General features: G+C 63.8%; 4 protein-coding genes across 4 annotated transcripts; 2 read left to right on the plus strand and 2 right to left on the minus strand.

Moving 5' to 3' along the window:
• Window positions 1-1,523: 1,523 nt before the first annotated feature.
• Window positions 1,524-3,939, minus strand: EMIHUDRAFT_112977 (hypothetical protein; the record flags this gene model as incomplete). The annotated part of the gene is made up of 3 exons (XM_005783629.1): window positions 1,524-2,010; window positions 2,094-3,655; window positions 3,751-3,939. The coding sequence occupies 3 exons, from the start codon at window positions 3,937-3,939 to the stop codon at window positions 1,524-1,526; spliced, it is 2,238 nt and encodes a 745-aa protein (XP_005783686.1).
• A 1,404-nt stretch (window positions 3,940-5,343) lies between these two features.
• Window positions 5,344-8,683, plus strand: EMIHUDRAFT_442311 (hypothetical protein). The gene is made up of 9 exons (XM_005783630.1): window positions 5,344-5,929; window positions 6,214-6,288; window positions 6,360-6,456; window positions 6,530-6,556; window positions 6,630-6,727; window positions 7,215-7,314; window positions 7,495-7,609; window positions 8,179-8,270; window positions 8,344-8,683. Exons 1-9 carry the CDS (start codon window positions 5,362-5,364, stop codon window positions 8,426-8,428), a joined length of 1,257 nt encoding a protein of 418 aa, XP_005783687.1. The 5' UTR covers window positions 5,344-5,361; the 3' UTR covers window positions 8,429-8,683.
• A 10,452-nt stretch (window positions 8,684-19,135) lies between these two features.
• Window positions 19,136-19,779, plus strand: EMIHUDRAFT_365126 (hypothetical protein). The gene has a single exon (XM_005783631.1). The coding sequence runs from the start codon at window positions 19,146-19,148 to the stop codon at window positions 19,617-19,619; it is 474 nt and encodes a 157-aa protein (XP_005783688.1). The 5' UTR covers window positions 19,136-19,145; the 3' UTR covers window positions 19,620-19,779.
• An 881-nt stretch (window positions 19,780-20,660) lies between these two features.
• Window positions 20,661-23,845, minus strand: EMIHUDRAFT_365129 (hypothetical protein). The gene is made up of 11 exons (XM_005783632.1): window positions 23,811-23,845; window positions 23,292-23,775; window positions 22,803-22,898; window positions 22,455-22,526; window positions 22,338-22,378; window positions 22,186-22,226; window positions 22,040-22,118; window positions 21,902-21,959; window positions 21,564-21,668; window positions 21,188-21,307; window positions 20,661-21,004 (listed from the first exon to the last, which is right to left on the minus strand). The coding sequence occupies exons 2-11, from the start codon at window positions 23,760-23,762 to the stop codon at window positions 20,909-20,911; spliced, it is 1,179 nt and encodes a 392-aa protein (XP_005783689.1). The 5' UTR covers window positions 23,763-23,775; window positions 23,811-23,845; the 3' UTR covers window positions 20,661-20,908.
• Window positions 23,846-24,652: the final 807 nt, after the last annotated feature.

A 24,652-nucleotide genomic window follows, 5' to 3' on the forward strand; every position in this document is an offset into this window, starting at 1 on the left:
CGACCCGTCGATCCACGTCTGGCTGGCTCGTCCGCCTGTGGGGCGCCACGCTTGACTGGAGGGTTCAACAGCAACCCACCGTCTCCCTCTCTTCCTGCCAGGCCGAGATCATGTCCGCCTCGGAGGCGACCAAGGACGTCGAGCAGTACCGGCGTCTGCAGGAGGAGGTCGACGCGCTCCCCGATGGCTCCGACCCCGCGCCCGCCGACGAAGCTTTACGTCGACAACCAGGCCGCCATCGCCTCCGCTTACAACCCGGAGCACCATGGCAAGCTCAAGCACGTCGAGCGACGCCACTTCTACATCCGCGAGGCCATCGAGGCGCACCGCCTCTGCGTCCCCTTCGTGCGTAGCGACGCCAACCTCGCCGACTTCTTCACGAAGCCGCTCAAGCCCAGACGGTTCTTCGAGCTTCGTGACAAGATCATGAACATCAAATCTCCGGTCATGAATATCACGTTCCCTAACGCATCGTGATCCGAGAGTGCACGGTTACTCGACTATGTCGTTACTCGACTAAGTCGAGGGGGGGGACGTCGGGCCGAAGCCCGTCAGGCACTCTCTCCCTAACCCTAGCCTTCTCCCGAACCCTAGTGTGTTTTGCTGCCCCCGTGCTTTCACACTCGTCTTGTCGTGTCCGTCCACTGTGATTGCGGCCGTCCACGACTACGTCGTCTCTAGAGAACGTATCAACCCCCTTCTGGTGCCGACCGCGCCCCCGCGGGGCACGGCCGGACGGTGGGACTGGGACGGTGAGTGTCCCACGGCCACGCCTACGTTAGCTCTCAATCTCCTGTCGGCCATTCTTTGTTTCTGATTCTGAGTTTTGTTGTAAAATTCTAATTCTGATGTTCTCATCCCACATCCGCCCTCTCTCTGCTCCACCATTGATTGCGATTCCTGCTCTCCTTGTTACACACTGCAATCGACACTCGCACATGCTGTACACCCCCTAAAGCCGTAAGCAGCGGCATATAGGTCTAGCCCGGCTCGCCACATCCTAGTCAAGCGCCCGTTGGCGCACCTCCCGCACGAGATCATTCATCCCTCCCCCCCTGGGTCACGTCAATGGTGCATCCCCGCGCCCCCGCACCGCTGCGCCGCTGCGCCGGAAGAGTCCGCCTCGCCTCGCTCCCCCCTTTTCCCTGGCTGCGCGGCGTCAGGTAGAGTCTGATCGCGCGGCGTAACGTACTAGGCCAGCTCTCCCTCGCGGAGATTGAGCTCGCCCGTTGGCGAGGCGCGCGGGAGGGTCGACGACCTTGGCGCACCTTGGCATCAGAGGCTCTCACACGCTCCGACGACCATGCACGGCCATCGGAGGCGCCACGTCGGCGGCAGCTGTCGGTCTCGGTGCGGGGCCGCTGCCTCGAACGACGGTGGCAAAGGAGGGCGGGTCGATGCCCCGAGCAGTGTCAATGGCAAGCGCCGAGACGACCGCGATGTCCTTGGCAACGTCTTCGGTCGGAACCGCTGCCGTGCGGCGGCGCTCCGCAACGCGTCCATTGGGCGTGTGCGAAACGCCCTCACTTGCTTGGACATTCCGGCGGCGGCGCCAGACGCAGAGCGCGCCGATCGCAAGAAACGCTGAGGCCGCAGAAGCGGCGGCGATCGCCACGGCCCCCGTGGCCATGCGAGACGACGAAGCGCTTGGGCCGTTCGACGACAAGAAGACTTCGCCATTCCCAGCCGGGCCCGCGGGCGAACTTGGTGCCGGCGATGGTGGCGGCGATGGCGACGGAGGAGGCGCCGGCGACGGCGCCGGCGCCGGCGACGGTGGCGGCGATGGCGACGGTGGCGGCGATGGCGACGGTGGCGGCGATGGCGACGGAGGAGGCGGCGATGGCGACGGAGGAGGCGATGGCGACGGAGGAGGCGGCGATGGCGACGGAGGAGGCGCCGGCGACGGAGGAGGCGCCGGCGACGGAGGAGGCGAAGGTAGTGGCGGCGACAGAGGCGGGGCCGGCGGGCCAGGCGGAAGGGACCACACTTGGAAGCTTCCTGGCGCAGCGCCTGCCGCCCTCTCGAGCGCTGCGGGGTAGTCTGGAGCGCTGACGGTTGCGAGGAGCAGCGCGCCTTGCTCCTCGGTAAGGAACGTGAGCGCGATGGTGATGTTGGTCCAGCCGGGCGAGGTCTCGGGCGGTGTGATGCCGGTGAGCGTAAGCGTGTGCACCATGTCAGGAGCCGTCGCCGCCACGATCGCCGCGTAGATCGTTGACAGCTCGCCATCGAGCGCCACGGCGTCGGCGAGCTGGCGCCGGGACGGAACCTTTGGCAGAGGCGTCATGACGCCAACCTCAACGCGAAGCGTGGTCACGGGTGGGAGCGCCGGCGCCGGTGGCGGGAGCGGCGCCGGTGGAGACGGGTCTGGCGGAGACGGTGGTGGTAATGGCGGCGGAGGCGACGGCGGTGGTGGCGGCGGCGACGGCTGCTGGGACGGAGGCGGCGGGGCGGGCGAAGGCGGAAGGCGTGGGGCCGGCGGCGGCGCGGGGCTCGTAAGACTCTCGCAGAGGAAAGGGAGAACTGCCGACGCGACGTCCGCCGCGCTTGCCTCGACAAAGGCATGCTCCTCTAGCGGACGCGAGGCCATCGCGCCCAGGACATTCGCGTCGGCCTCGCCAAAGCCGGCGGCGACGACGAGGTAGCCGGCGGCCTTGAGCTGGCCAGCCTGTGCGATGGCCTGCTCGTCGCCGCCATAGTCGGGCTGGTTGGACCCGTCGGTGAGCATGACGACTGCGCCGCGCCGCGGGTTGCCCGTCGCCTCGTTCTGCGCCTCGCGGGCCAGGTCTAGGGAGTCCTTGGCCAGCGCGAGCGCGTCCACCATGTTGGTGCCGCCGGAGGACGTCGCCGAGAGGCAGTAGCGAGAACCGCAGTCTTCGCAGTCCCGGCCAAGGCCGCACACGGAGAAGCTTGACCCGCTGCCGCCATCGTCGCATTGGCCATCGTGGGCATGCCAGCAGGTGTCGTCGCACCCGACGTCGCACTGCGGGTCGTACGACTCGATCTCGCTGAGCAGCTCGACCTCGCTCGAGCCGAGAGGCGCGACGACAGCGGCGGTGTCGGAGAAGTAGATGAGCCCGATTTGCGCCGCGTCGGGGCCGACGAGGAAGTGATTGACGAGGGAGCCGGCGAAGCTGCGGACTGCGGCTTCGGTGCCCGCAGGCGAAGCCGGCCACGAGTCGGCCATCGATGCCGAGCGGTCGAGGATGAGCACCAGGTCGAGCGGCGCGTCGCACATTGGCGGCGGTGGCGAGAGCGGGCCGGGCGAGGGAGGGGGTGGTGGCGGTGCTGGGTCAGGCGAGGGCGGCGGCGGCGGCGGCGGAGACGGTGGTGGAAATGGCGGCGGCGGCGGTGGCGGTGGTGGCGACGCCGGCGACGGTGGTGGTGGGCCGGGCGAGGGCAGCAGCGGGGTCGGCGACGTTGGTGGTGGGCCGGGCGAAGGCGGCGGTGGCGACGGCGGAGCCGGCGACGGTGGTGGTGAAGGAGGGTGCATCCACTGCGTGCTGACGACCACCGATTCTCCAGGGCCGCCACCGAGCGGGATCGACGTGGGCGTGGGAGTGACGTCCGTGAGGCGTACAGTGGCGACGCCGGAGAAGTCGTCCGAGGAGGGCCACGAGTCGTCGTCCCACAAGTAGAATCCGGCAAAGTCACCGACCTGTGGAGGCCAGGGCGGGGCGGATAAGAAGCGCAAGCCGTGCGGCGTCGGAGGGCCATCCCAGTGGCTCGGTCGGACAATCGCTACGGGCGCACGTTCGCGTTGAATTCACAGCAGAAGGGCGGAGACCAGCGCGGCGTGCGGTCGTTCGAGATCGTGCTGGAACGGCAATGCTCGTAGCAGACGCCTCCGCTGCAGCGCTTGACGATGACGTAGGAGTCAGGCCAACTAAACCAATCCTCCCAGGCGCCGAGCGACGCAGAGTGGACGCAGGCCTTCAGCATGGCTGGTGGTTGCGGACGACGCCCGTTGGGCGGTGCCGAGAGACAAACCGATCGCCACGAAACCAGGCTGCTCGAACAACCCGCCGGATTGTTGCGGCCATTCCGAGCAATGAAGAACTCAAAGCAGCACGACACTGGGCACGGGACTGGCGCATTAGTATAACCGTGTACGAGAATTAGTTCAACTGTGAACGGGGATATGTGCGGGACTCCGGCTTGCCTTCTGCCCTGTTTGTCGGCCCTTGCGAGACGCTCTTTCTGAGGCCCAGCCTGCAGATCCTTCTTGATGTCGTCGAGACGGCGGCGTGGTGCGATGGACGACCACGAGGAAGAGGAGGAGGAGGACGATGAAGACGAGGAGGAGACCGTCTCCTTCGATGGAGCCGTCGAAGCGTGGAACATGGACGGAAGCTCGGACGCTCAAGCTGAGAGCGGATCATGGCTCCGAGACGCGGAGGAAGCGACCGGGCGAAGGCGAGGGCGGTGCTCGTTCGACGGCTGCCCCAACCAGGCCGAGGTGGGCGGCCACGTGTGGATTAGAGGCGAGGGTTGCTTCATCGCGCCCATATGTAGGCCGTGCAATCGGCACGACAACCCTGAAAGGATGCAGGGCGCGGGTGCCTGCCTTCGCGCGAACATCGTGGTGACGAAGACCGCGATGACGGAAGGGATGCGGAACGCTGAGCGCAGGATCGCGGTCGGTGGCGGCGGTGGCGGCGACGGCGGCGGCGGCGGTGGCGGACGCAGCGGCGGCGGACGCAGTGGAGGCGGACGCAGCGGATGCGGACGCGGACGTCGGTGCGATTCCTGCGACGACGATATCTCTGACAGGCCAGCAAACCATTCGTTGTGTTATCAGTGTTGGTCTGGTGGCAGTGGCGGCGGCGGACGTAGTGGCGGCGGCGCGCGCGGACGACGGTGCGAGTCGTGCAGCTACGACATCTCTGACAGGCCAGCCAGCCACCGGTTGTGTATTGACTGTTGGTCCGGCGGCGGACGCAGCGGCGGCGATGGGCGAGGTGGGCGCAGGGGAGGCCGCACTTGCGATGATTGCGGCGTCAGCATCGCTTACGCCCCAGCCACGCACAGGTTCTGCCGAGATTGCTTTTAGCTCCGCTGTGTGTGCACATTCTGTAAACCTGTGCACACACAGCACATTCTGCTGGAAAAGCCTGCTCGTGTCCAATCGTCCCAGTCTCTCCGTTCTCCGTTCGTCCTCCTTTTCCCGTGCTCAGATGAGGCCAAGGGAGGGATGGGAGGACGGCACGCCGCCACCACACAGGGATTTTAAGGAGAGGTGTGTGATGCGCTAGCCGTCGCCCACAATATACCTAAAACCCTAGGGAGCAACCCGTGCTCAGTGTCGTGCGGTCGAGTCGTGTTTTTATCTTTCGCCCAGGCACTCTCAGAACACCGTCGGCAATGGAGCCGCGAGGCTCTGCTGCACTCTCCGACACGCCGTACACGCTCTTCGCCAGCAGCAGTGACGGCCGCCGGGCCGGTAGCTGGCCGTACCTCTGCACACTCCTCGCTGTGCTCCTGGGCACCGGCGTGCACGCGTCCAAGGAGGCGCTCGTGCCGAGCGAGAAGTCGCTCGAGGCGCTCGGCCTCTCCCCGGTTTGCTATTCGGCGCTCACCATCACGCCCGTGGCTCTCGGTATCGTCACGCCTCTCGCGTGGGGGCGGCTGTGGGACACGAGGGCGGCGCTTGTCCTAGTTGGCGCTCCGCTCGGCGAACTGGTCGGCTCGGGCCTCACCGCCTGCGGGCTGCTCGCGCTCGGCGCCAGGAACAGCCCCGCCGCCGCCGCCGCCATACTCGCCGGCCTGGTCGCCTCGTCCGCCTGCCGCGCGGGCATCACGATCGCCGAGTTCTCGCTGGTCGGCCGCGTCTGCGGCAGGAACGCGGCGGCTGGCTTTGGCGCGCTGGTGGTCGCCAAGCACGGAATGGGCTCGCTGATGTCGTGGGCAGTTCCCATTTTGCTCGGCGAAGGCGCGCTGAGAGCCCCGGATTGCCACTCCCCTCGAGAGTACCCGGACACGTCCTCGAGAGTGACTGTTGCTTGGTACTGTGACTGTTGGTGGTGGTGTGAGGGGAGGGGCGTGAGCGGTGGTGTGTGCGGTGGTGTGTGCGGTGGTGGTGGTGGTGTGAGGGGAGGGGCGTGAGCGGTGGTGTGTGCGGTGGTGTGTGCGGTGGTGGTGGTGGTGTGAGGGGAGGGGCGTGAGCGTGGCCCGCCCTCCGAGACGGCGCTAGAGGCGGACATGTTCCTCTGTCAGGCGCGCTCGGCGTCGCGCCGTTGCTCTCCCTGCAGCTCCTCCTCCTCGCCCCCCACGCCATCGCCGTCTGCTCGGGCGCAGCTGTTGGACCCGCTGGCGTCTCCGCGCCTCTGCCTGATGGCTCAGCCTCCGATTCCTTCTCCCAGGCGCAGCCCTTTCCGTGTTGCACCGTCCGGCGGCGGGAGAGGGCGGCGGCGGCGATCTGCCTGAGGTGGCCTCGAAGCTGCTAGAAGGCAAGGTGCTATGAGAGGGCGAACACAGCTGCACGGCGAGAGGTGTGAAGAGACGCTGCTCACAGCAGCCGGTTGTGCTGCAGGTTGGGACGCTTCACGCATACCACTCCGTGCGCGCGCGCAGCTCGCGGCGAGCACCCAAACGTCTCAGGGACGTACGGGTGAGGCGTGAATCCACGGTAGGTGCGCGTGCAGCTCGCGGCGAGCATGGGCAGTCTCTCGACCCGGAGCGCGGGCGCGCTCCTCGCTTCGAACGACCTCGTCGCCATCGCGCTGCTGCCGCTGCTCGTCCTAGAAGCGGAACACGCAATCTCGTCACCTCACCCCCACCTCCCACGCCACCGCCTCCATCGCCGCCACCACCACCCCCCTCACCGCCGCCGACGCCGCCACCACCCTCGAGCCCCGTCCACACCGTTCACGGCTCGAGGTGTGCCATCGCGCTGCTGCCGCTGCTCGTCCTAGAAGCGGAATACGCCGTCTCGTCTTCCTAGTAGCGCTCGAGAGGACGCGTCTTGAACCGCATTCGGCCGTGTTCAACTGCGTTCGCTCATGTCGTAGCCCCTCGTATTCCGCGGTGATTGGCGCTTCTTGCACAAGCTCACCGCACCCCGAGGGTGCCAAACAACAACAGACACTTATGGCTCTCTGATGCCCAATGCGTGCACTCGTCCCTCTCTGTATGTGTGGGTTCGTGTGTGCGGGGGCCCTCCTTGTCTCTGCCCAGGCAGTGTGAGGTAACACCTACCTACCTACCTACCTACCTAGGCTGCTCATGCTCTCCTCGCGCTCGCTCAACGGGCTGCGCGCGCTGCTGGTGGCGACGCCGGTGGCGAGCGCGGTCGCGGTGGCCGTGCTGCTGCTCAGGGCGCGATATCTCCCGAGATCCGCCGAGATCCACCGAGACTACACGATATGTGTGTCTCTTAGCGTCATCGCCGCGGAGCTGGAAGCAGCGCCGGGCGATGACGGCTTACCGCCCCCAGCCCCCCCCCCCATCGGCACAGCCCGGCCGCCAATGAGAGTGAGGCCCGTGCTGCTGCTGCAGGTGCGCAGCCACGGCAGCGTGCACGCCGAGCTCTTCGCGCTCTCCCTCCTCGAGGTTGGCGCTCCCGTGGTTCCGCTCGCGCTGCTGCCGCGCGCAAGCCGTCGGGCGGGCGGCGGTTTCGGCGGCCGAGATGGGGACACGGATCTCGGCCAATCTCGGCCAATGGATGGAGCATCTGATCACACACAGACAATCACAGGGGCAAACATGGGCGGCTGTGGGCGAGGGGAACGGAAGACTCTGAGAGGAGAGGGGAGGAGAGGAGAGAGGAGAAGAGGAGAGAGGAGGGGAGAGGAGAGGAGAGGAGAGGAGACTGGTGAGAGGAGAGGAGAGGAGAGGGAGAGGGAGAGGGAGAGGAGGGGAGAGAAGCGGAGAGAGGAGAGGAGTGGAGTGAGAGGAGGGGAGAGGAGGGGAGAGGAGGGGAGAGGAGAGGAGAGCCAACGTCAGCTGTGGATGCTCTAGGGTACACACACACACACACACACACACACACACACACACACACACACACACACACACACACACACACACACACACACCGCTCACCCACGCGCACCGGGCCTTGCACTTTAAATGCCGTGGGGCTCCTGTCGTTAGACGTGGAGACGCGAGGGTTGCCCCCCCTTGCCCCACCACCTCGTGTGTGTGGAGAAGTTTACCTTACCTTACCTTACCTTGCTCTAGGGTGGGTGCCAAGCGACCGACTGGGCACGGCATACGGCACAATCGAGACTCTCTTCATCCTCATGCAAATCACGATCACGATGCTGCTCGGGGTGCACGCTCCGTCGACTCGGAACGGCGGTACCAGTCACCGTTGACGGAGCAGTAGTTGTGAATTCGTCATAGGTGCTCCGCTCCGTCGATTCGGACGGCGACGGCATCCCCGACGCCGAGGACCCCGACGGAAAGTGGCGTTTCGTCGGGCCGCTGAGCCTGCTCGCGGGCGGTTTTGCCGGCGCGGCAGTGGTGTCGGTGCTCCTCCTCGAGCGAGTCGGCGGGGGGGCGGTTGTGCGGGGGAGCGACGCCGACCGCGGTTGCCAGCCGTGCTTGGCAATGATCGGCCGGACGCCCTCGTGTGGTGAGACTGAGAGTGGGGCAGCACGCGCGCGTATTTAGCGAGAGTAACGCGACCGGTCCCCGATCAGACAGTGTTATTTACGTACCAAGGTATGCAAAGAGTGAATGCAGACAGGGTCAGGGAGATAGAGGGACCCCGTACGGGACGATCGTGTCGTGAGACACTGTGTCTCCCCAGCAGTCAGGCCCGCCCGGGGGAACGGCGGTTTGGGGATTTTTGGTGGTTGGGGTAAACACCTCACGAGACCGGGTGCGGGTCAGGCTCCACGCCCCACCACTCTACACGCTAGAACGCCTGGTCGCAGCTCGTTCGCCGCGGGGGCTCGTGCTTCCGCTCGTGATGAAGAGCTGAGCCACGTCCTGGTCTCGGCAACGCTGCCGCGGTCGATGTGGCGCCAGCAACACGGGTGGCGAGCGGGCGGCGGGCGGCGAGCCGCCTTCACCTCTCCAAGCCTGTGTGCTTGGCGGGGCGTACACGCCCGGGGAAGGGCGCCCGCGGCCAAACCCAACCGCGCGCGGCGCCGTCGGCGGCGATGACGGTCGAGCTACTCCCAGGGGCGCACTTGCCTCGAGGTCCGCGAGCTCGGCTTCGGCGTCCAAGGAGCTCCACCTCCGTCCAAAGGAGTGGTCCGTCACAGTCCAGGGCGCGATGTCAGCGGCCAAGGACTGATGCGTGTTCTGCACGTGCCACTCCGTCAGCGCCTCGAGCCTGTCACGCGCCGCCTCGGCATAGTCGTCGTTGACCATCTTGGCGCGTGCTGTGTGAGGCACGCGCACTGGCTGCGCGTCTCTCCTCCTCTCCCGCGCCCGCAGCCGAGGCAGCTGGGGAAGTGGGCTCTGCGGCAGGGGGCTCTGAGGCGAAGTCGCTGGGGAGACGCTCTCGTCGCTGGCGCTGGTGCTTGCAATCGAGGCGCCATACTTTGAGCCCGCATACTGCGCAACATTCAGCAGCGGAGGCACCCGGTTCCTGTCCCCCGTGCGAAGCCCAGAGAGCGTCAGCACCAAGTGGCCGCTTAGCTGCCTTAAAGCGCTGAGCGCACACCCCACCAGCTTCTCGCGGTCGCCGGACGCGGACGCGAGCATCGCAGCGAGCACGTCGAGCTGCCGCTGCGCTGCTGCGAGCTCTGCGTGCAGCCCGTCTGTCTCAAGCACCGACGGCCTCGAGTCCGCCTTCCCTCCGCCCAGGCCCAACAAGACCTTGAGCCTCGCCACCTCCGCCTCCAAGTCGGCCACCCGCCTCTGATCCGCCGCCGCCAGCGCCGCCGCCGCCGCCGCCTCTTCGGCGGCTGTCGCCGCCCACTCCTGCTCGTCGCTCACCTCCGGCGAACCCCTAGGTTCCTCCTCCTTTGCGTCGACATCCATCTTTGCGGCGGTTGGCTGCCCCGCGGCGCGCTCCGCCTTCACCTCGACAACGTCAGGCGATGACCTTTGCTCTGCGGCTACGGGCTCCGTCTGGGTCGCCTGGGTCGCCTGCACCGCAGCCGCGGAGCCTGTCTGCCCGTGGCATGTGTCAGCCGCAACCACCCCTTTGACTGCAGAATCCGGGGCAGACACCGCCATGGCCTGTTCAAGCTGCTCAGTGAGCGCTCGTAGCTGAGCCTCCAGCACGTCCCCCTTCGCTGTCGCCTCTGCCAAGTCTGCCTGCATGACCTGCACTTGCTCCAGAGCTGTCTGTGTCGCCTGCTCCGCGGACGCCATTGCAGCCTGGTGCTGGGCGGCGAGGGTCTGCACCGCCCTCTCCTCCCTCTTCGCTTGCCCCTCCATCTGCTGTTGCAGGCGCTCGACAGCTGTCTTGGCACGCTGCTCTGTTGCCGCCGCCTCCGCCTGCGCTGCCGCCGCCACAGTCCTGGCCTTTGCGAGCTCTGTTTGCAGCGCGTCCACCAGCGTGCTGAGGTCTTTAGCCTGTTGCGCCCGCGAACGTAGACCATCACTGTACAGCGCCGCCGCCTTGTGCACGATCCCAAGCTGTTCCCCCTCTTCTGCTCCTATCAAGTGCTCAAGTGCTCAAGATCACCCGAGCGAGAGCAGCTGAGTCTGCCTCTGGCCTCGCCTCCCTCTCCTTCAGGCTCGCTATCGTGGCATCCTATGGGCCGTCCAGACTATCGACCTCTGGCTAGTCAGCCAGCCCCACTCTGAGTGAGGGCGCCATGTGAAGTACAGCGATCGCTACTCGAGTAACTCGCAAAACACTGGTGTTGCTAAAAATCTCTCTCTCTCTCCCAACTCGCTGGTCTCTCCGCAAGGCCTCTCCCCTCGACCGCGTCGAATCTCCACACAATCTTTTTATTTTTTACTTCTTGGGAACGGCGTTCCTTTGAAGCCGACGGTCGGGTTCTCTCGACCGTCCTCGTCGGTGTCCTAGTCGATGGTAGTCTCGTCGCCTGCCAGAGCCACCTTTTGGCTCGGCCTCGTCTCAACGATCGCCGCCTTCGTGGCGTTCCATCTCACCGCTTCATACGGGCCGAGACATTCTGATCCGCGAGAAGGTCCGAGCGACGCGACATTCGCAGGCGCCGCTGCCCTCTTTGCCGTCTTCAGCGCAGTGCGGCTGCTCGTGCCGATCATCACTCCCACGCGCTCGCCCTTTCCTGTCGAGAGCACCCGCTCGGCGATGGACCTCGCGCTCGCTCGCATCCTCTTTCTGCTCATCTACGCGCAGAATGTGAGCTTCCGCAGCACGCCAGTGGCACTCACTGCAGGCAGCCATTCTATCAAGACAGGCCTGTGGGGCGACCTGGCGACCTGGCGCACAGAGTGGGTCGACGCTGCGTGGTGGGAGCCGCATGCGATTCCACTGCTAGTGGCGTTTGCGATGGCCGGCGGCCCCTGCACCCAGCCTTGCTTCTTCCTTCTTGCCGTCCTCGAGGTTCGCTCGCACGTGCTTATGCAGACACACGAACCGGGGTACTTTGGGCACCATAATGGACACCTGTTCCCACCAGCGCTGCTGGTGTTTGCTTTTGCGCCAAGTGGCGACGCCCTCAACCTGTGCTCGTATTTGACCCGCGAGACAAGGCCACCCAGAGCGTCCCAGAGCGTCAAACGCCCAGAGTACACCGTCCCGTTCACCGCTCTTCTCTTGATCATCGCGAACGCCTACTTGTCCGCTGCTATACCAAAGCTCGTAAACTGCGGGGCTACGAGTACTTACACCTGGCCATTTAGCGCGACCTTTTGGTCGACTGGTATGATGAGCGACATCATTCGCACCGAATACTTCAGAAAATGCGATGGTTATGCCTGCCTCGACCCAAGCGCGGTCCGATGGAGGCCGCTCTGCCTTGACACACTGGGCGGCTTTGTCGCGTGGGCGTGGTCAAGCGTCTTTGGTGACGGCTCGGCCCCGCGCCCCGGTGTTCACGCCGCGTGCCTTCTTGGTGACTCGTACCTGAACCCCGCACTGCGTTTCGACCAGCTGCCCCCAATCATGCTCAGGGCGGCGGCCCTGAGCGCCGTCATTTGGGAAGCGGGAATGTGGCTCTGCGTCCTACACAAAGGCCCCCCACGCTGGCTCTCCGTGTGCACTGCCTTCCTGTTCCACCAAGGAAACCTCTGGATGACCAACATTCGATTCTACGACTTCGCCGACATGTACATTGTGTGGATGCCCTGGGCAGCGCTTCTAGGACTCATCCTCCGCGGTCGCACCGAAGCCAGCGACCACAACATCGCCGATGATGGCGAGCAGCGCACCAGCATGCTGGCTGGCGAAGAGGCTTCGGACTCCTTGGAAGCGGACTCGGGCAGGCCACAGCGATGCTCAAGCATGGCAAGCAGCAGAGGGAAGCGGTCGCAACTTTTGGTGGTGATATTCTCCATTGTGTGGGGCACTCTTCGCCTTCGGCCCGGTATCGCAGAAAGCGGCTCGTACCCGCTCGCAAGGTTCCCCGAATTTTGTCGGGCAAACTACCCCGTGGCGGGGGATGGCTCTTTCCTACGCGAGGTTCGCCTCCTCGCAGCAAGTGCAACACAGCCGCGCGAGTTTGCTCTCCTCGCACGGGTGCCCCTCTACAAACGGGTGGGGAAATTTCCAGCCCACCTCGGCTCTCCCTCGAAAGTGCACGCTGACAGGGAGGACGTTTGTGAAGAAGGTCACATGGAAAGTGCCGTTGGCCACCTTCTCCATGAGCTCCCCTCCCTCGGCTTGGCAAACTGGACGGCAGTCACGCATGCGCAGTTCGTCATCATGAGATTTGCCCTCGATAGCAGCTCGTCTTTGCGCTCCCAGCTCGACCGTAGCAAGAATGTGCGCCTCGTCATTCTGGTCGATCTGAATCTCGACAAGTTTCACTACTCCCATCTGCCCTTACAACCAGCATACCCCTCAACCTTTGCGGCCGACAGCGGGGGCCTTTTGCCACCTGCAGCGGCAGACTCACCTGCCTGGGTGCGTGCTTGCCCGCGCGAGAAAAAAACGCATTGGCGCACGTGTTCTGTTCGCAAAGGACCAGATCCGGCGAAACCAGCAAAGGTCAAGCTGCAGAAGGTAAACAAGTCGCTGGCATCGCGCGTGTGGCACATGTGTGCCCCGCCCTGCCGACACACTTGTGTAACATGACAATCTGAGGCGGTGCTGGACGCGCCGCTTTGTGGGGGACTAGCTGCCGCGCACAGGCCTGCACCGGCACCACCGTCGCCGACACAGCTGGACACTAGGTTTGTCGGCGCGTCAGCGCCGAAAAGAATTGGGAATTGGTTTTTTCTCCCTTCCTCTGGCCCGCCGAGCTCTCCCTGTCCTGGCGGCCGTGACTCATCTGCTTCGGGCGCGCTGCTCCTCGAGGATGGTGAGAAGCGGCAGAGGTGATGCTCATAGCTTCAGCTAGCCCCACATGCCCCGTTGGCCCCACTGCGTGCCGCGCTCCGTGTATGTGGGAGCTGTAAAGAATAAAGGTAACAATAACCGTAATAGCGTGGCCGACCCCCGAACCGTCAGCGTCATGTGTGCACAGCTGTGTTACGTCGAGCGTCGTCCATCGACACCGGCGAGCATTGCAGCCGTCAGCTCAACAAAGTCCCTTCTCGTTGGGCCTTCGCCCCGCACGAAAGAGCGCAAACAGAGCGCCTCTACTTTCTCTAGGTCAAGAGAGGCCCTAAACTGCGCCGTGAGCTTGTCGTGCAAAGCGTGCTCATCCTCGACCTTGTTCAAGACAAGGAGGATCTTGCGCTGCGGCCCGTCCAGCCAACGGCGCATTTCAATATCGTCTCGAACGGCGTCGACGAGCCGCGTGTCGAGCACAAAGACAAGGCGATCAATTTTGACGTCAGGCTGCTCAACGCCGGCCTCGTCGCATCCCACGCGCAGGGTTCTTGGGCTCGGCCGCGGCTGGTGGTGGTCCCACGGGACCACGAAAGCGTTGATGGTCGCCCATCCGCAGGGTCCAAAGAAGCTCCCTGAGAATGTTCGTACGCGAGCTGTGGAGGGGTCGGACCGTAGGACGAGATCCTTCGCAAACAAGAGCCCAGCAAGTGTGGACTTGCCCGCACTCGGCGGGCCGACGATCACGATGTTGAAGGCTCTGGATGCATCTCCGCAGGGTAGGTTGAGTATTACGGGCGGTAACTTGGCTGCATCGACCTCGAAAGCATCCGCGACACCTTGCGCTGGAAGCTGCGGCCTATCCCTAGAGCGGCCCACGCTGGCCAGCACAAGCTGCGCTGCTGACCTCGCGTCTGGCTGAGCCGCAAAAGCCTCAAGAGTGAGGCGCGCGCAGGTCTGGATGCGAACGTAAATCTGCTCCCCCAGGGAGGGCAGCACTGCGAACCTCCCGAGCACCTGGCAAGCCAACACTGCCAGGGAGCTATCATCAATGCCTTCGAGACCCTCGAGCCACTCCGCAAATGCCTCCGCCCACGAGGCGAAGTCCGCATCTGAGCACTCAACCTGTAGCAGCAGCTCCAACGCTGGCTTCGCTTCCGCGCCCGTGAGGCCGGACAGGGCACTCACTGCTGTCAGTGCCGGGACCGAGGCGCAGTTAGTGGGGGATAACGACAAGCTTCCTCCATCCTTCAGTACAGCGGTGGCTGCCATCAGCTTGATGCGCGGATCAAACGGCTGCAGAGCGGCGGCCTGCAGTTGCACCGCAACCCTCGACTCACGCGACGGCTCCTCCAGGAAGCGCGCGAGCGTGCGTAGCCTGTGCTGGTCGCGGTCGTTCGCCAGGTGCACCTCAGAGGTAGCAATCGCGAATGCCTGCCGGACTGCAACCACCGAGCGGAGTAAATAGTCATCCAAAGAGCCGTCCTGCTCGAGGACCAAAACGAACGCCTGCTGTGCCACCAGCTTGCCCACTAGCTCGCACAAATCGACCGTCGCTCCGAGCAGGCTGCTACACTCGGCATTGCGCTCCATTTTGAGCAGCCAGTCGAGAGCGATGACGTGGGCAGTCACGAGCGTGAAGCACGAGCTCTGGAGCAGCGGGTGCTGCTTCGGTAGCAGGCTCGAATTGATGTGCTCGAGCAGCTTCATCAAGCTGGTCAGATAAGCCGTCTTCTGCGACGCCCACTCATAGTCCGTTGAGCTGCTAGTAAGGAGCCGAAGCGCAGCGAGGCTGCCCAGCACGTCCCCATGCAGGTCCCTGATCCGGTCCTCGCTCAGGCTCTCCTTCAGCTCCTTCATCTCCGTGAAGATCTGCTCGACGCCTTCGCCCACCTTCTCGTCCAGCTGCCGCAGCGAGGTCTGCAGCTGCTGCAAGCCCTCGTTGACCTCCACACGCAGAGCGTTCATCTCACGCTTCACCGTATACAGGCCGTATAGCACGAGCCCGGTGCCGACGGCACTGACAGCGATGTTTTTGAGCGATAGGGCGACACTCTGCACCTGGTGTTGCACCCGGTGCTGCACCACCGTCGTACTCGCCGAGCGGGTGGCAGCGGCCACGACGGCCTCACTTTGGAGTGGAATGCACTCGTACACAAATCCTGCTGCTCGAGTTGCATTCGCCACATTCGCGATGCCGGCCTGCTCGCTGGAATGAACCATCTGAGTCGTCGATCTCTCGCCGAGGTGGCAAAGCGTCAGATGGAAGTAGAGATCGCACCCATGCATGCGTGCCAGCAGATTCGTTGCAATGTCGCCGGCCTTTGCCACCGCCGCCTTATTGCGCCCACCGAGAAACTGCCTGATGAAAGCAGGCGCGGCGGCAGCTGGCCCGAGAAGGCTGCGTGACTCTGCCGTGTCGATCTTGACTTGAGCGTCCACAAAGGGCGAAAAGCCGAGGACCTTCGACGGCACCTTGGGCACCACGTCGAAGCTGTTGACAAACTGGACGGCGCGTAGCACGCCGTCGTCCGACGCGAAGCATCCCTTGCACACCTCGTTGAAGGCGTCGTTGCCCACCATCGGTGCTCCCCACGTCATTGCGTGCACCTCGCAGGTCGGGGCGATCTGCTGCCACGCAAGAGCGAGAAGCACACTCAGGGCGCCGCCGAGCGAGTGGCCCACGCAGTAAAGGCGCGCATCGTGCGCATCCTTCAGCGCGGCCTCGAGCATCGTCGACAGCCGCAACGCAATCTTCTGCCACGCGAGATGCACCATGGGCGGAGGATCGGCGCCCTGCGAGGGCACGATTCTCTGATCGGCCAGCACCAGTTTGGCCTGCGCGTTGGCCAGCCAGTTTTCCAAATAATACGACCCGCGAATCGCTGCGACAAATGTCGGCTTGTCGGCGGGGATCACGGATATGCGATGCACTTGCATGCGGACCTTGACGTCCGAGAGCGTCCCATCGGATATGGGATCAAGCGAGCCCTCTCGCGGTTGAAAGAGCGGTGCCGTGGTGTCGTATACGTGAAATGCGGCCTGAGCGACGAGTTTGAGAGGCGCTCCAGTGGTTGCGCTCGAAGTCATCGCAGAGGGCGCGCCTCCTGCCGAGCGTCGTACAGCGTCGCACCTTGCAAACCAGCTGGAGCGCTGGGTTCTCTTTTCCCGTGTCGAGTCCACAGCTGTGAATCAGACGCCCCTTGCCTTCGGGGGCAATCCCGCTGGGCGTGGGCGTGCTTTAACAGCCTCACAAGAGTAGGATCCGCCGGGATCTCCGGCGCTTGGTTTCATAAAAAGATAGAAAAAGTCGGCCGGCGAGTGCTCCGCAGCAGCCTCGCTGAGCCAGAACAAACACAAACTGAGCCAGACGGTCGGCTCGCGAGGTGGATGCTAGCATGAGCCCGATGCGTCGCAGTGCTCTTGCGTTTCGGCGGTAGTGATCTGATCACCCGAATACCACGTTCGGATCGCTCCTCATCGCAAACCCCGTCAGCAGTCCTCCTCCGGGAATGTTCGTAAGAGCTAAAGCTACAATCACTAAAAAAAGAAAAAGCGAGAAAAAGAGCCGAAAAGCGGTCGATCGGAGAGCCAAGGTGTGACGCCGATGGAGGCTGGCAAGATCGGCTCGGTCGCGGTCGCGCAGCATGCTCTGTGCGCCATCAAAGACGGCCGCAAAGGCCTTCTGACACCGCAAATCATTGCTGAGCTTGAGGGTGGGATGGACACACGCTTGGGAGCGTGCGCTGGCCTGTCCTGGGTCTTCTCCGGTTGCCAATTTCTCGGCGCCAAGGCGGCGCTAGCAGGCACGATAGGTGTCGTTGTCAGTACGGGTATTCCCCTTGCTGCAGCGGCTCCGGGTGTCATGTTCGCCGCTAATAGCGCACGCCTGGCTGCGTTCGCTGCGTTCAGCATCACAGGCGGAGGCGCTGGCGTGGTGGCCAACGAGGCGAGAGAAAACGACGATGCCAGCACGACCGATGCGACGGCAGAAGAGGCTGCATTTGCGCAGCGATACTGCTTCGCATCCAAGCACCTGCTCAAACCGTCTCGCGTGTATCCTCTCGCGTTTGGCTTCTGGAACCTGGAGGAGAACGACACCCTCTTCGAGCTCGTCCTCAAGTCCAAAGACACGACTTTCCAGATGAAGCTGCAGCTGCTGCACGTGCTGATACGCGCGTGCGAGTCGCCGCTTGTCGGCGCGGAACGGCTCGAACATGCCCTCGAGCGCTCGGCGCAGGCGATGAACCGCGAGCAGTCGCACAGGGTTTTCGCAGCGCCCGCACAAGTGCTGGCCGAAGTCAAGGGCTTCCAGCGCAAAACCGATGTTCCCCTGTCGTGGGTGCAGCTCGAGCACGCTCGGTCGACGGGAGAGCACTCGCTCAAGATCTCCGACATGCGGAGCGCGGAGACACTGCCGTTGGTGGACCTGATGGGGGCGGCGGGCGAGATGAGCCTCACACTCGTCGACATCAAGCTGCCATCGGACCAGTCGTTTCCGGGCGGTCTCGACGCAAAGTTTTCCCTCTACTATCTGTCCGCCGAGCTCACCGTCGCACATGTCGCGTCCAAGCTGAACTCCTTCTGCGAGGCTGGACAGCTGGCGGATGCCTTGTTGCTCCTAAAGCTGCTCGATAACCTCCTCGTCATCGAGATGCCACTGCACTTCAAGTTCCCTGGCTGCAGCGACAAGAAGTCCACCACGGTCAAAGAGGCGATCGAGGCGCTTCAGGACCTTGCCATGACCGAGGCGGCCCTGCCCCGAACCTTGATGAAGGCTGTCGAGCCACTGCCACCAGGTCACGATAAGGCAGCAAAGGCGATGGTCGCGGGTGGAATGACGGTGAAGCAGGTCGCTGAGTTGCTCAACGTTGACTTGGCGGCGGTCAAGGCGACGCTAGCGCCGGACGAGTTGACAGATGAGGGCAACCTACCCGTCTGCCAAGTGTCAACCTTGACTGAGGGCCCGCACAAGGCGTTGCCGATGTACTTTACATTCGGTGCCTACGGCCAAGTGTTTGCCGAGCCGCTCGTCTGCGCAGCGATCTTCACGGAGAAGCCACTCGCGAACGAGCAGCACCTTGTCGACCAAAAGGTGTCGGTGACGCCTTCCATTCTCCAGCGAATGAAGAACGTGTGCGGCGCGACCAACTTCTCCCTCATCCTCCGCAACAGCGAGCACATGATGCGCTACATCGTCGCGGGCACCTGGCAGAGTGTGCAGACTCTAGAGCATTCCGACTTCTATAAGAAGGTGATTGCCGAGGAGTTTGTCGAGGGCTTCATGGGCAAGGCGCGCCAGTCATCGGCGCAGCGACGCCTGCGCGAGAGCTACAACGTCCTTCCCGAGGAGCTGAACGTCGCCCGCGAGGCGTCGCTCCGCCCGGTGTACTGCGAGAAGACGTGCGCCGCGTGCACCACTGAGGAGGACGGTGAGAACTCCGACGGCGAGATGACTGTGGTGAAGGACTCGTCGGAGCACAAGCCGATGCCGCCGCTCTTTGTGCAGATGCATGGCAAGGAGCCCTTGTCGTCGTTGACGCCAGAGATGATGGAGAACGACATCAACATCGTCGTGACGGGGCCCACCGGCAGCGGCAAGTCGCACCTGATCAACGTGCTCTTCAACTGCGACGTGTCGGAGTCGAGCTCGAGCATGGAGTCCGTCACCCAGGACATCCACTTTTTCAGAGGGGTGCTGAACATGAGCCACCCGCTGGTTAAGGAGTTGGACGCCAGCAAGTACACCGGAGTTTCGCTCTTCAGCGACAAGTGCATCAACATCATCGACACCATCGGCTTCTGCGACACGCACATGACGCAGGAGCAGGTGATGGCAACGATCAAGACGAAGCTAAAGCACAACGTGGTAAACGTGCACAAGGTCATTGTCGTGACGGACGGCACAAATCGACTCTCCGAGCAAGCAACCCGGGCGATCCAGGACATGATGAGCTGGCTCCAGTACGAGAAGTATAAGCCGAACTGGATCTTCGTGAGCAACAAGTGCGACGGCTTGTCGAAGGCAGAGCGCGAGAAGAACCTGGCGGACACTATGAAGCTCCTGCGCGTGAACCAGACTGATGTCGAGGGTACCTTCGCTGGGGCGCTGGTCAAGCTTGCGATCCCGGTCGGCTTCCGCCCCAAGGACAGGCACATGAGCGTGGACGCCAAGAAGAGCGAGAAGAGCCTTGGCATGGCTATCCTCTATTGGAATGAGGCTGCAAGCCTATCCCGCTGCAAACCTATCCCCGTCCACCCGCAGGAGAGTATGTGCACCATCTCCTGATGCCGAGACCGGAGGGTGGTCGGCGTGTGCTCGGAGTGCGCGGGCCGCGCGGGCCGCGGGGCGCCCGCGGGCGAAACTAAGAGCTAGGATTAACGTGTGTAAGTCCTGTCGGGGTGTGTCATTCGATCTGTGTCCGCGCTCATATTAGCTCAACCGTGTGAACAAAAACTCCTGTATAAATCGCACGAATCTCTCCGTGGCTGTGCGCTCTGCAGAGCCAGCAGCGCGGTCAGTCAACTGTCAAGCGACGTGAGGTGAGATGCAGCCGAACCGCCGAGATGCGGCCGAGCTCGCCACCTTGGACTCGACGAGCACAAAATCGGCCTCGAGCTCCTCGAGTCTGCTCTCCGCAGCGTTACACGAGTTGTCCGTCTCGGCCCAGCGCAGGCCAACCTAGCCAGCATGGGTGTGAGACTGTGTGAATTCGCGGAGCGAAGAAAATTTTATCCGACCCTGCGACCCTGACGCTGCTGCTCTAGCTATCAGACATGCACTGCTGACTGCTGCCACAATGTGCGACCGGTGCTGACCCACTTGGCGGCCTTCCCGGTCAGTGGTGAGGCGCAGTTCAGAGCTGTCGATGGCGCGATGCCGCACTGGTCCCACATCGGTGACACGAGACCACCACGTTTGCCGGTCCAAGAGAGAGGCACCGGCGCTGTCCTGAGAAGGTGCATGGTCCCTCTTGACTGCCCATGCGCGCGAGGCTGTGTAGGCATAGCCTCGAGAGTGCCAGCAGCCAATCCGAGGCAGTTTGTGACGCGCATTGCGTCAGAAGCGTGCACCGTGCACGCGCTGGAAGGACACCTTCCTACTGGCCGTACGATCAGGTCGTCACTGAATGCCGAAGACTAAGGCCGCGAGCTATGCAGGCGGTCAGTTGAGCAGCATGGCACGGTCAGCAGCGCCGAAAGGATGTCGCAAGGCGTGATAGCATGGCCGCAAGTACGCCGAAATCCCATGAAAACAAGTAAAAAATCGCGCGAAAAAAACAAGTAAAAATCGCCCCCCCCCAGAGCCCAAAGAGCCAAGTGGCCCCCCAGTAGTTTTAATTTTTCAACGAAGCACGATTCGATATTGTGCGAAGAGTGAAGTACTGACCAGACATGTGTATACACCGAACAGCGCGGTGGGAGCGTAACCGAATGAGAGAGAGATGCGGTCTGTCTCCCGCCGGGGCCTCATGCGGACGATCCAGTTGGGAGCGGGGCGGGAGACCGGAGGCAGGAGGCCGGGGGGACAGGAGAAGCGTACTGTCGTCGCGCGCAGCGGCGGGGCGGGAGCTCGAGCTATCGTCGCTTGAAGAGACTCGGTATGCCCTTCTGTGCTGCTGTCTGCAGCTCGGCCTCGACCGCCGCGACGTCGTCCTCGAGGGCGGCCTCCACCTGCAAGGAGAGTTCCTCCGAGCGGTCCAGAAGTGCATCCTCGCACCCGCTTCGCGTCGCGGACAATCTCGGGTCATCTCGGGTCATCTCGGGCCATCTCGGGCCATCTCGGGCCATCTCGGGTCATCTCGGGTCATCTCGGTGCCATCTCGGGCCATCTCGGGCCATCTCGGCATGTCGCACCCGCTTCGCGTCTCGGACAATCTCGCGCTCAATGCCGACCACGTCCTTGACGATCTCCTTCTCGAGGCCGACGACGTCGTCGACGAGAAGCTTCTCGAAGGTGGAGAACCCGCCCGCCACCTCCGACGAGGTACAGCCGAGATGTGGCCGAGATGGAGAATCGCCGAAGTGTGAGCCGAGATGTGGCCGAGATATGGCCGAGAATCGCCGAAGTTGAGAGCCGAGGTACAGCCGAGATGTGGCCGAGATGCAGCCGAGAATCGCCGAAGTTGAGAGCCGAGATGTGGCCGACGTACAGCCGAGACGTGGCCGATCGGTGTCGCCGGGAGATCGCCGAGATGCAGCCGAACCGCCGAGGTGCGGCCGAGCTCGCCACCTTGGACTCGACGAGCACAAAATCGGCCTCGAGCTCCTCGAGTCTGCTCTCCGCAGCGTTACACGAGTTGTCCGTCTCGGTAAAGTCGGCCCAGCGCAGGCCAACCTAGCCAGCAGGGGTGTGAGGGCGCATCCTAGACTCTGTCTCGGTCGATTCGGGCGCACGCAGACCTCTTATGAGCGTGTGCAGATTCTGCTACTTGCCGTGTCCTATTGCACCCGAGATGACCCGAGATGACCCGAGACTGCCCGATACTATACCACACCGCCCACGACCCCCACACTGGGTTCGGTACTCTGGAGGTATGGTACGTAAGCCTGCCCGCCACGACTACACACCTTGTCGAGCGCCGCGCTGATCTCCGGCACGTACTCCTGCCGCAGCTTCGGCTCGCGCCTAACACGCCCAGCGCAGCTCGGCTCATCTCGGCTGATACCTCCGGCGCGTCCTCTCGGCGCGGCTTCGGCTTCGCGCGCGTGTAGATGACTGCGCCGCCGTAGCCGTCCCACGCGTCGTTGCTGCCGCGGTAGTAGACCACCACGTAGCCGCCCTTGCCTAATCGTGGATGCAAAACTGCGTCACCGACGCGGTCATGGTAGACTCGCGGCGTCGCCGCCCTCGCCCTTTGCGTCGTCGTAGGCGCGTCGGTTCGCGAGCACGTACCTTGCGAGCCGAGATCACACGAGATCGCCCGGGATGGGGCCGTGCGTGCGTGCGCGCGCGTGTGCGGCGCGGTGTGCGGCGCGGCGGTGTGTCTGTCTCAGCGTCTGTCACCAGTCATCTTGGTAGTGCAGGAACTCGTTGTCGTGGTTGTACAGGATGCCTACGCGACAAGTCTCAACCGCGTGACGGACACTTCCGCAGGGGCCGCGTGCTGGAACCGCGGCTGTGCAGGACACCGGGGCGGCTGGCGTCCTGCTTGAAAGTCTGCACCGTGTACCGCGTCACAAAGTTCGTCCCCGCCACCGGGTCCTTGATCCGCCTATGGACGTGTCTCGGACATGTCCTGGGCGTGTCCTGGCCATGCCCCGCCACCGGGTCCTTGATCCGCCTATGGGCGTGTCTCGGACATGTCCTGGGCGTGTCCTGGCCATGCCCCGCCACCGGGTCCTTGATCCGCCTATGGGCGTGTCTCGGACATGTCCTGGGCGTGTCCTGGCCATGCCCCGCCACCGGGTCCTTGATCCGCCTATGGGCGTGTCTCGGACATGTCCTGGGCGTGTCCTGGCCATGCCCCGCCACCGGGTCCTTGATCCGCCACTGCAGATTCCCGACGAGCAGGTCGGGCGCCGGCGCGCTGAATCGGTGCAGCTGGCAGTCGAAGATGTCGAAGGCCTGACGATGAATCAATTGATGAAGCCATCGATTGAGCCTCAGCTGGCATGCTGCCGCCGCCGCCGCCGCCGCCGCTGCTACGACTACTGCTGCTGCTGCTGCTGCTACGACTGCTGCTGCTGCTGCTGCTGCTGCTGCTGCTGCTGCTGCTGCTGCTGCTGCTGCTACGACTGCTGCTACTGCTGCTGCTGCTGCTGCTGCTGCTGCTGCTACGACTGCTGCTACGACTGCTGCTACGGCTGTTGCGGCGGCTGCTGCTGCGGCGGCTGCCGCTGCTGCTGCCGCTGCTGCTGCCGCTGCTGCTGCCGCTGCTGCTGCCGCTGCTGCTGCCGCTGCTGCTGCTGCTGCCGCTGCTGCCGCTGCTGCCGCTGCTATTCCAGAGTACACAGACACCTTGTTGAGTCCAGCGGAGATGTACCAGTCGCCGTCGAGGTCAGAGGCGGAGAATTTGGTCACGAGCGTGCTGTCCGCCGGCACCGGCCACGACCCGTCGTCCTGCCGCTGCGGCACGCACTTCTGTTCCGTGACGGCCGCCTTTGTGAAGGCCTCAGTGACGCCGTTCGCAAACTTGTCGCCGCACGCAATCTGGCACGTGGCCTCATCCGGCCGGTTGGTGCAGGTCTGGATGCAGGCGAGGTTGGCCAAGCAGGTTGGGTCCGTCACGCACCGCGCAAGCGCGCCGGGCGCCTTCTGTATGAGGCAGGACCCGATCGCAGCGCCGTCAGTGGCAGCAATGGCAGGCGGCGCGACAAACGCCGGCGCAGCAGTCAGCAGAGCGGCCGCAATCACGCCCGCCGCGTGTCTGCGTGCGCCTTCCAGCGCTGAACCGCCGGCGCGCTGCGGCGCGAGAGAGAGCTTCACCATGGTGCTGCTTGGCGCACGACGTGTCGTGGAAATGGCAGGATTTCGTAAGAAAACACTAAGCCGGCAATGCCATGGAGAGGGCGCCCTCCCCCGAGCGCGCGCGAGAGGGATGGGACACGGCTCCGCTTTTTTTCAATTCTTTGCCGCCACCCCTCTCCTTAAAATCTCTGTGTGGTGGCGGCGTGCCGTCCTCCCATCCCCCCCTGGTTTTCTGTTTTCTTTCTTTCTGCCACGGGCGGCGCGCGACGCGTGTTTCGCCCGGTCCGTCGGGGACTCGGGGAGCTCACAGAAGACGGCCTGATGGAGAAGCTGCACGACCCCGCTTGTAAGGCGTGCGCCGTCTGCTCGCGCGAGCCGCGCAGCTGTCCATCCAGAGAGAGAGAGAAATTTTTAGCAATACCAAACAACTATCACACTCACACGTCATTTGGGGCCTGGCAACCCTGTCCACGCGCTTTTGTTGTCCATCCAGCACAACGGCGAGATTTTTGAAACCCAACATGAAATCACTGAAGTCGACAAACAAAGCTCGCCGCCTGGGCGGACGCGATGCGCGCCCCGGCCAACGCGCCGGTCGTGCACGACGACAAGGAGAAACCAGAGCTCACCCGGCGGTACAACGAGGGGTACAAGGTCTATGCGAGCTGGGCCGGGAGGATGCGATGAAGTCAACGAAATTCCATCGCTGGACGCCCCTCCTCAAGACCTCCTCGACGGGCGTTGGCAACGCCTCGAGTGGCGGCACGCCCGCCTCCGTTGGCCACTCCTACGCCTTTGGCAACACCGAGGAGAAGGCCCGCCGCCTGAACATGGGCTGCAAGGCGCGCGGGCAGCCCGGCCAACCCTTCTCCCACAAGACCGGCCACGGCTACGTCAAGGCGCATCGCGGT

This window comes from Emiliania huxleyi (genome assembly GCF_000372725.1).
Source record: "Emiliania huxleyi CCMP1516 chromosome Unknown EMIHUscaffold_179, whole genome shotgun sequence".
In the NCBI taxonomy this organism is placed as follows: domain Eukaryota; phylum Haptophyta; order Isochrysidales; family Noelaerhabdaceae; genus Emiliania; species Emiliania huxleyi.

Bases quoted from the DNA above. Each gene is read 5' to 3' on its own strand.
- EMIHUDRAFT_442311 (XM_005783630.1), top strand. From the start codon at position 5,362: ATGGAGCCGCGAGGCTCTGCTGCACTCTCCGACACGCCGTACACGCTC. The intron at 6,289-6,359 runs GCGCAGCTGTTG...TCCTTCTCCCAG, and splicing joins CGCCATCGCCGTCTGCTCGG to GCGCAGCCCTTTCCGTGTTG. The intron at 6,557-6,629 runs GTGCGCGCGCGC...AATCCACGGTAG, and splicing joins CGCTTCACGCATACCACTCC to GTGCGCGTGCAGCTCGCGGC.
- EMIHUDRAFT_365129 (XM_005783632.1), bottom strand. From the start codon at position 23,762: ATGGTGAAGCTCTCTCTCGCGCCGCAGCGCGCCGGCGGTTCAGCGCTG. The intron at 22,527-22,802 runs GCGGGGCATGGC...AAGGACCCGGTG, and splicing joins GGCGGATCAAGGACCCGGTG to GCGGGGACGAACTTTGTGAC. The intron at 21,669-21,901 runs GTGTGTAGTCGT...CCTGCTGGCTAG, and splicing joins TCAGCGCGGCGCTCGACAAG to GTTGGCCTGCGCTGGGCCGA.
- EMIHUDRAFT_365126 (XM_005783631.1), top strand. From the start codon at position 19,146: ATGACGCAGGAGCAGGTGATGGCAACGATCAAGACGAAGCTAAAGCAC.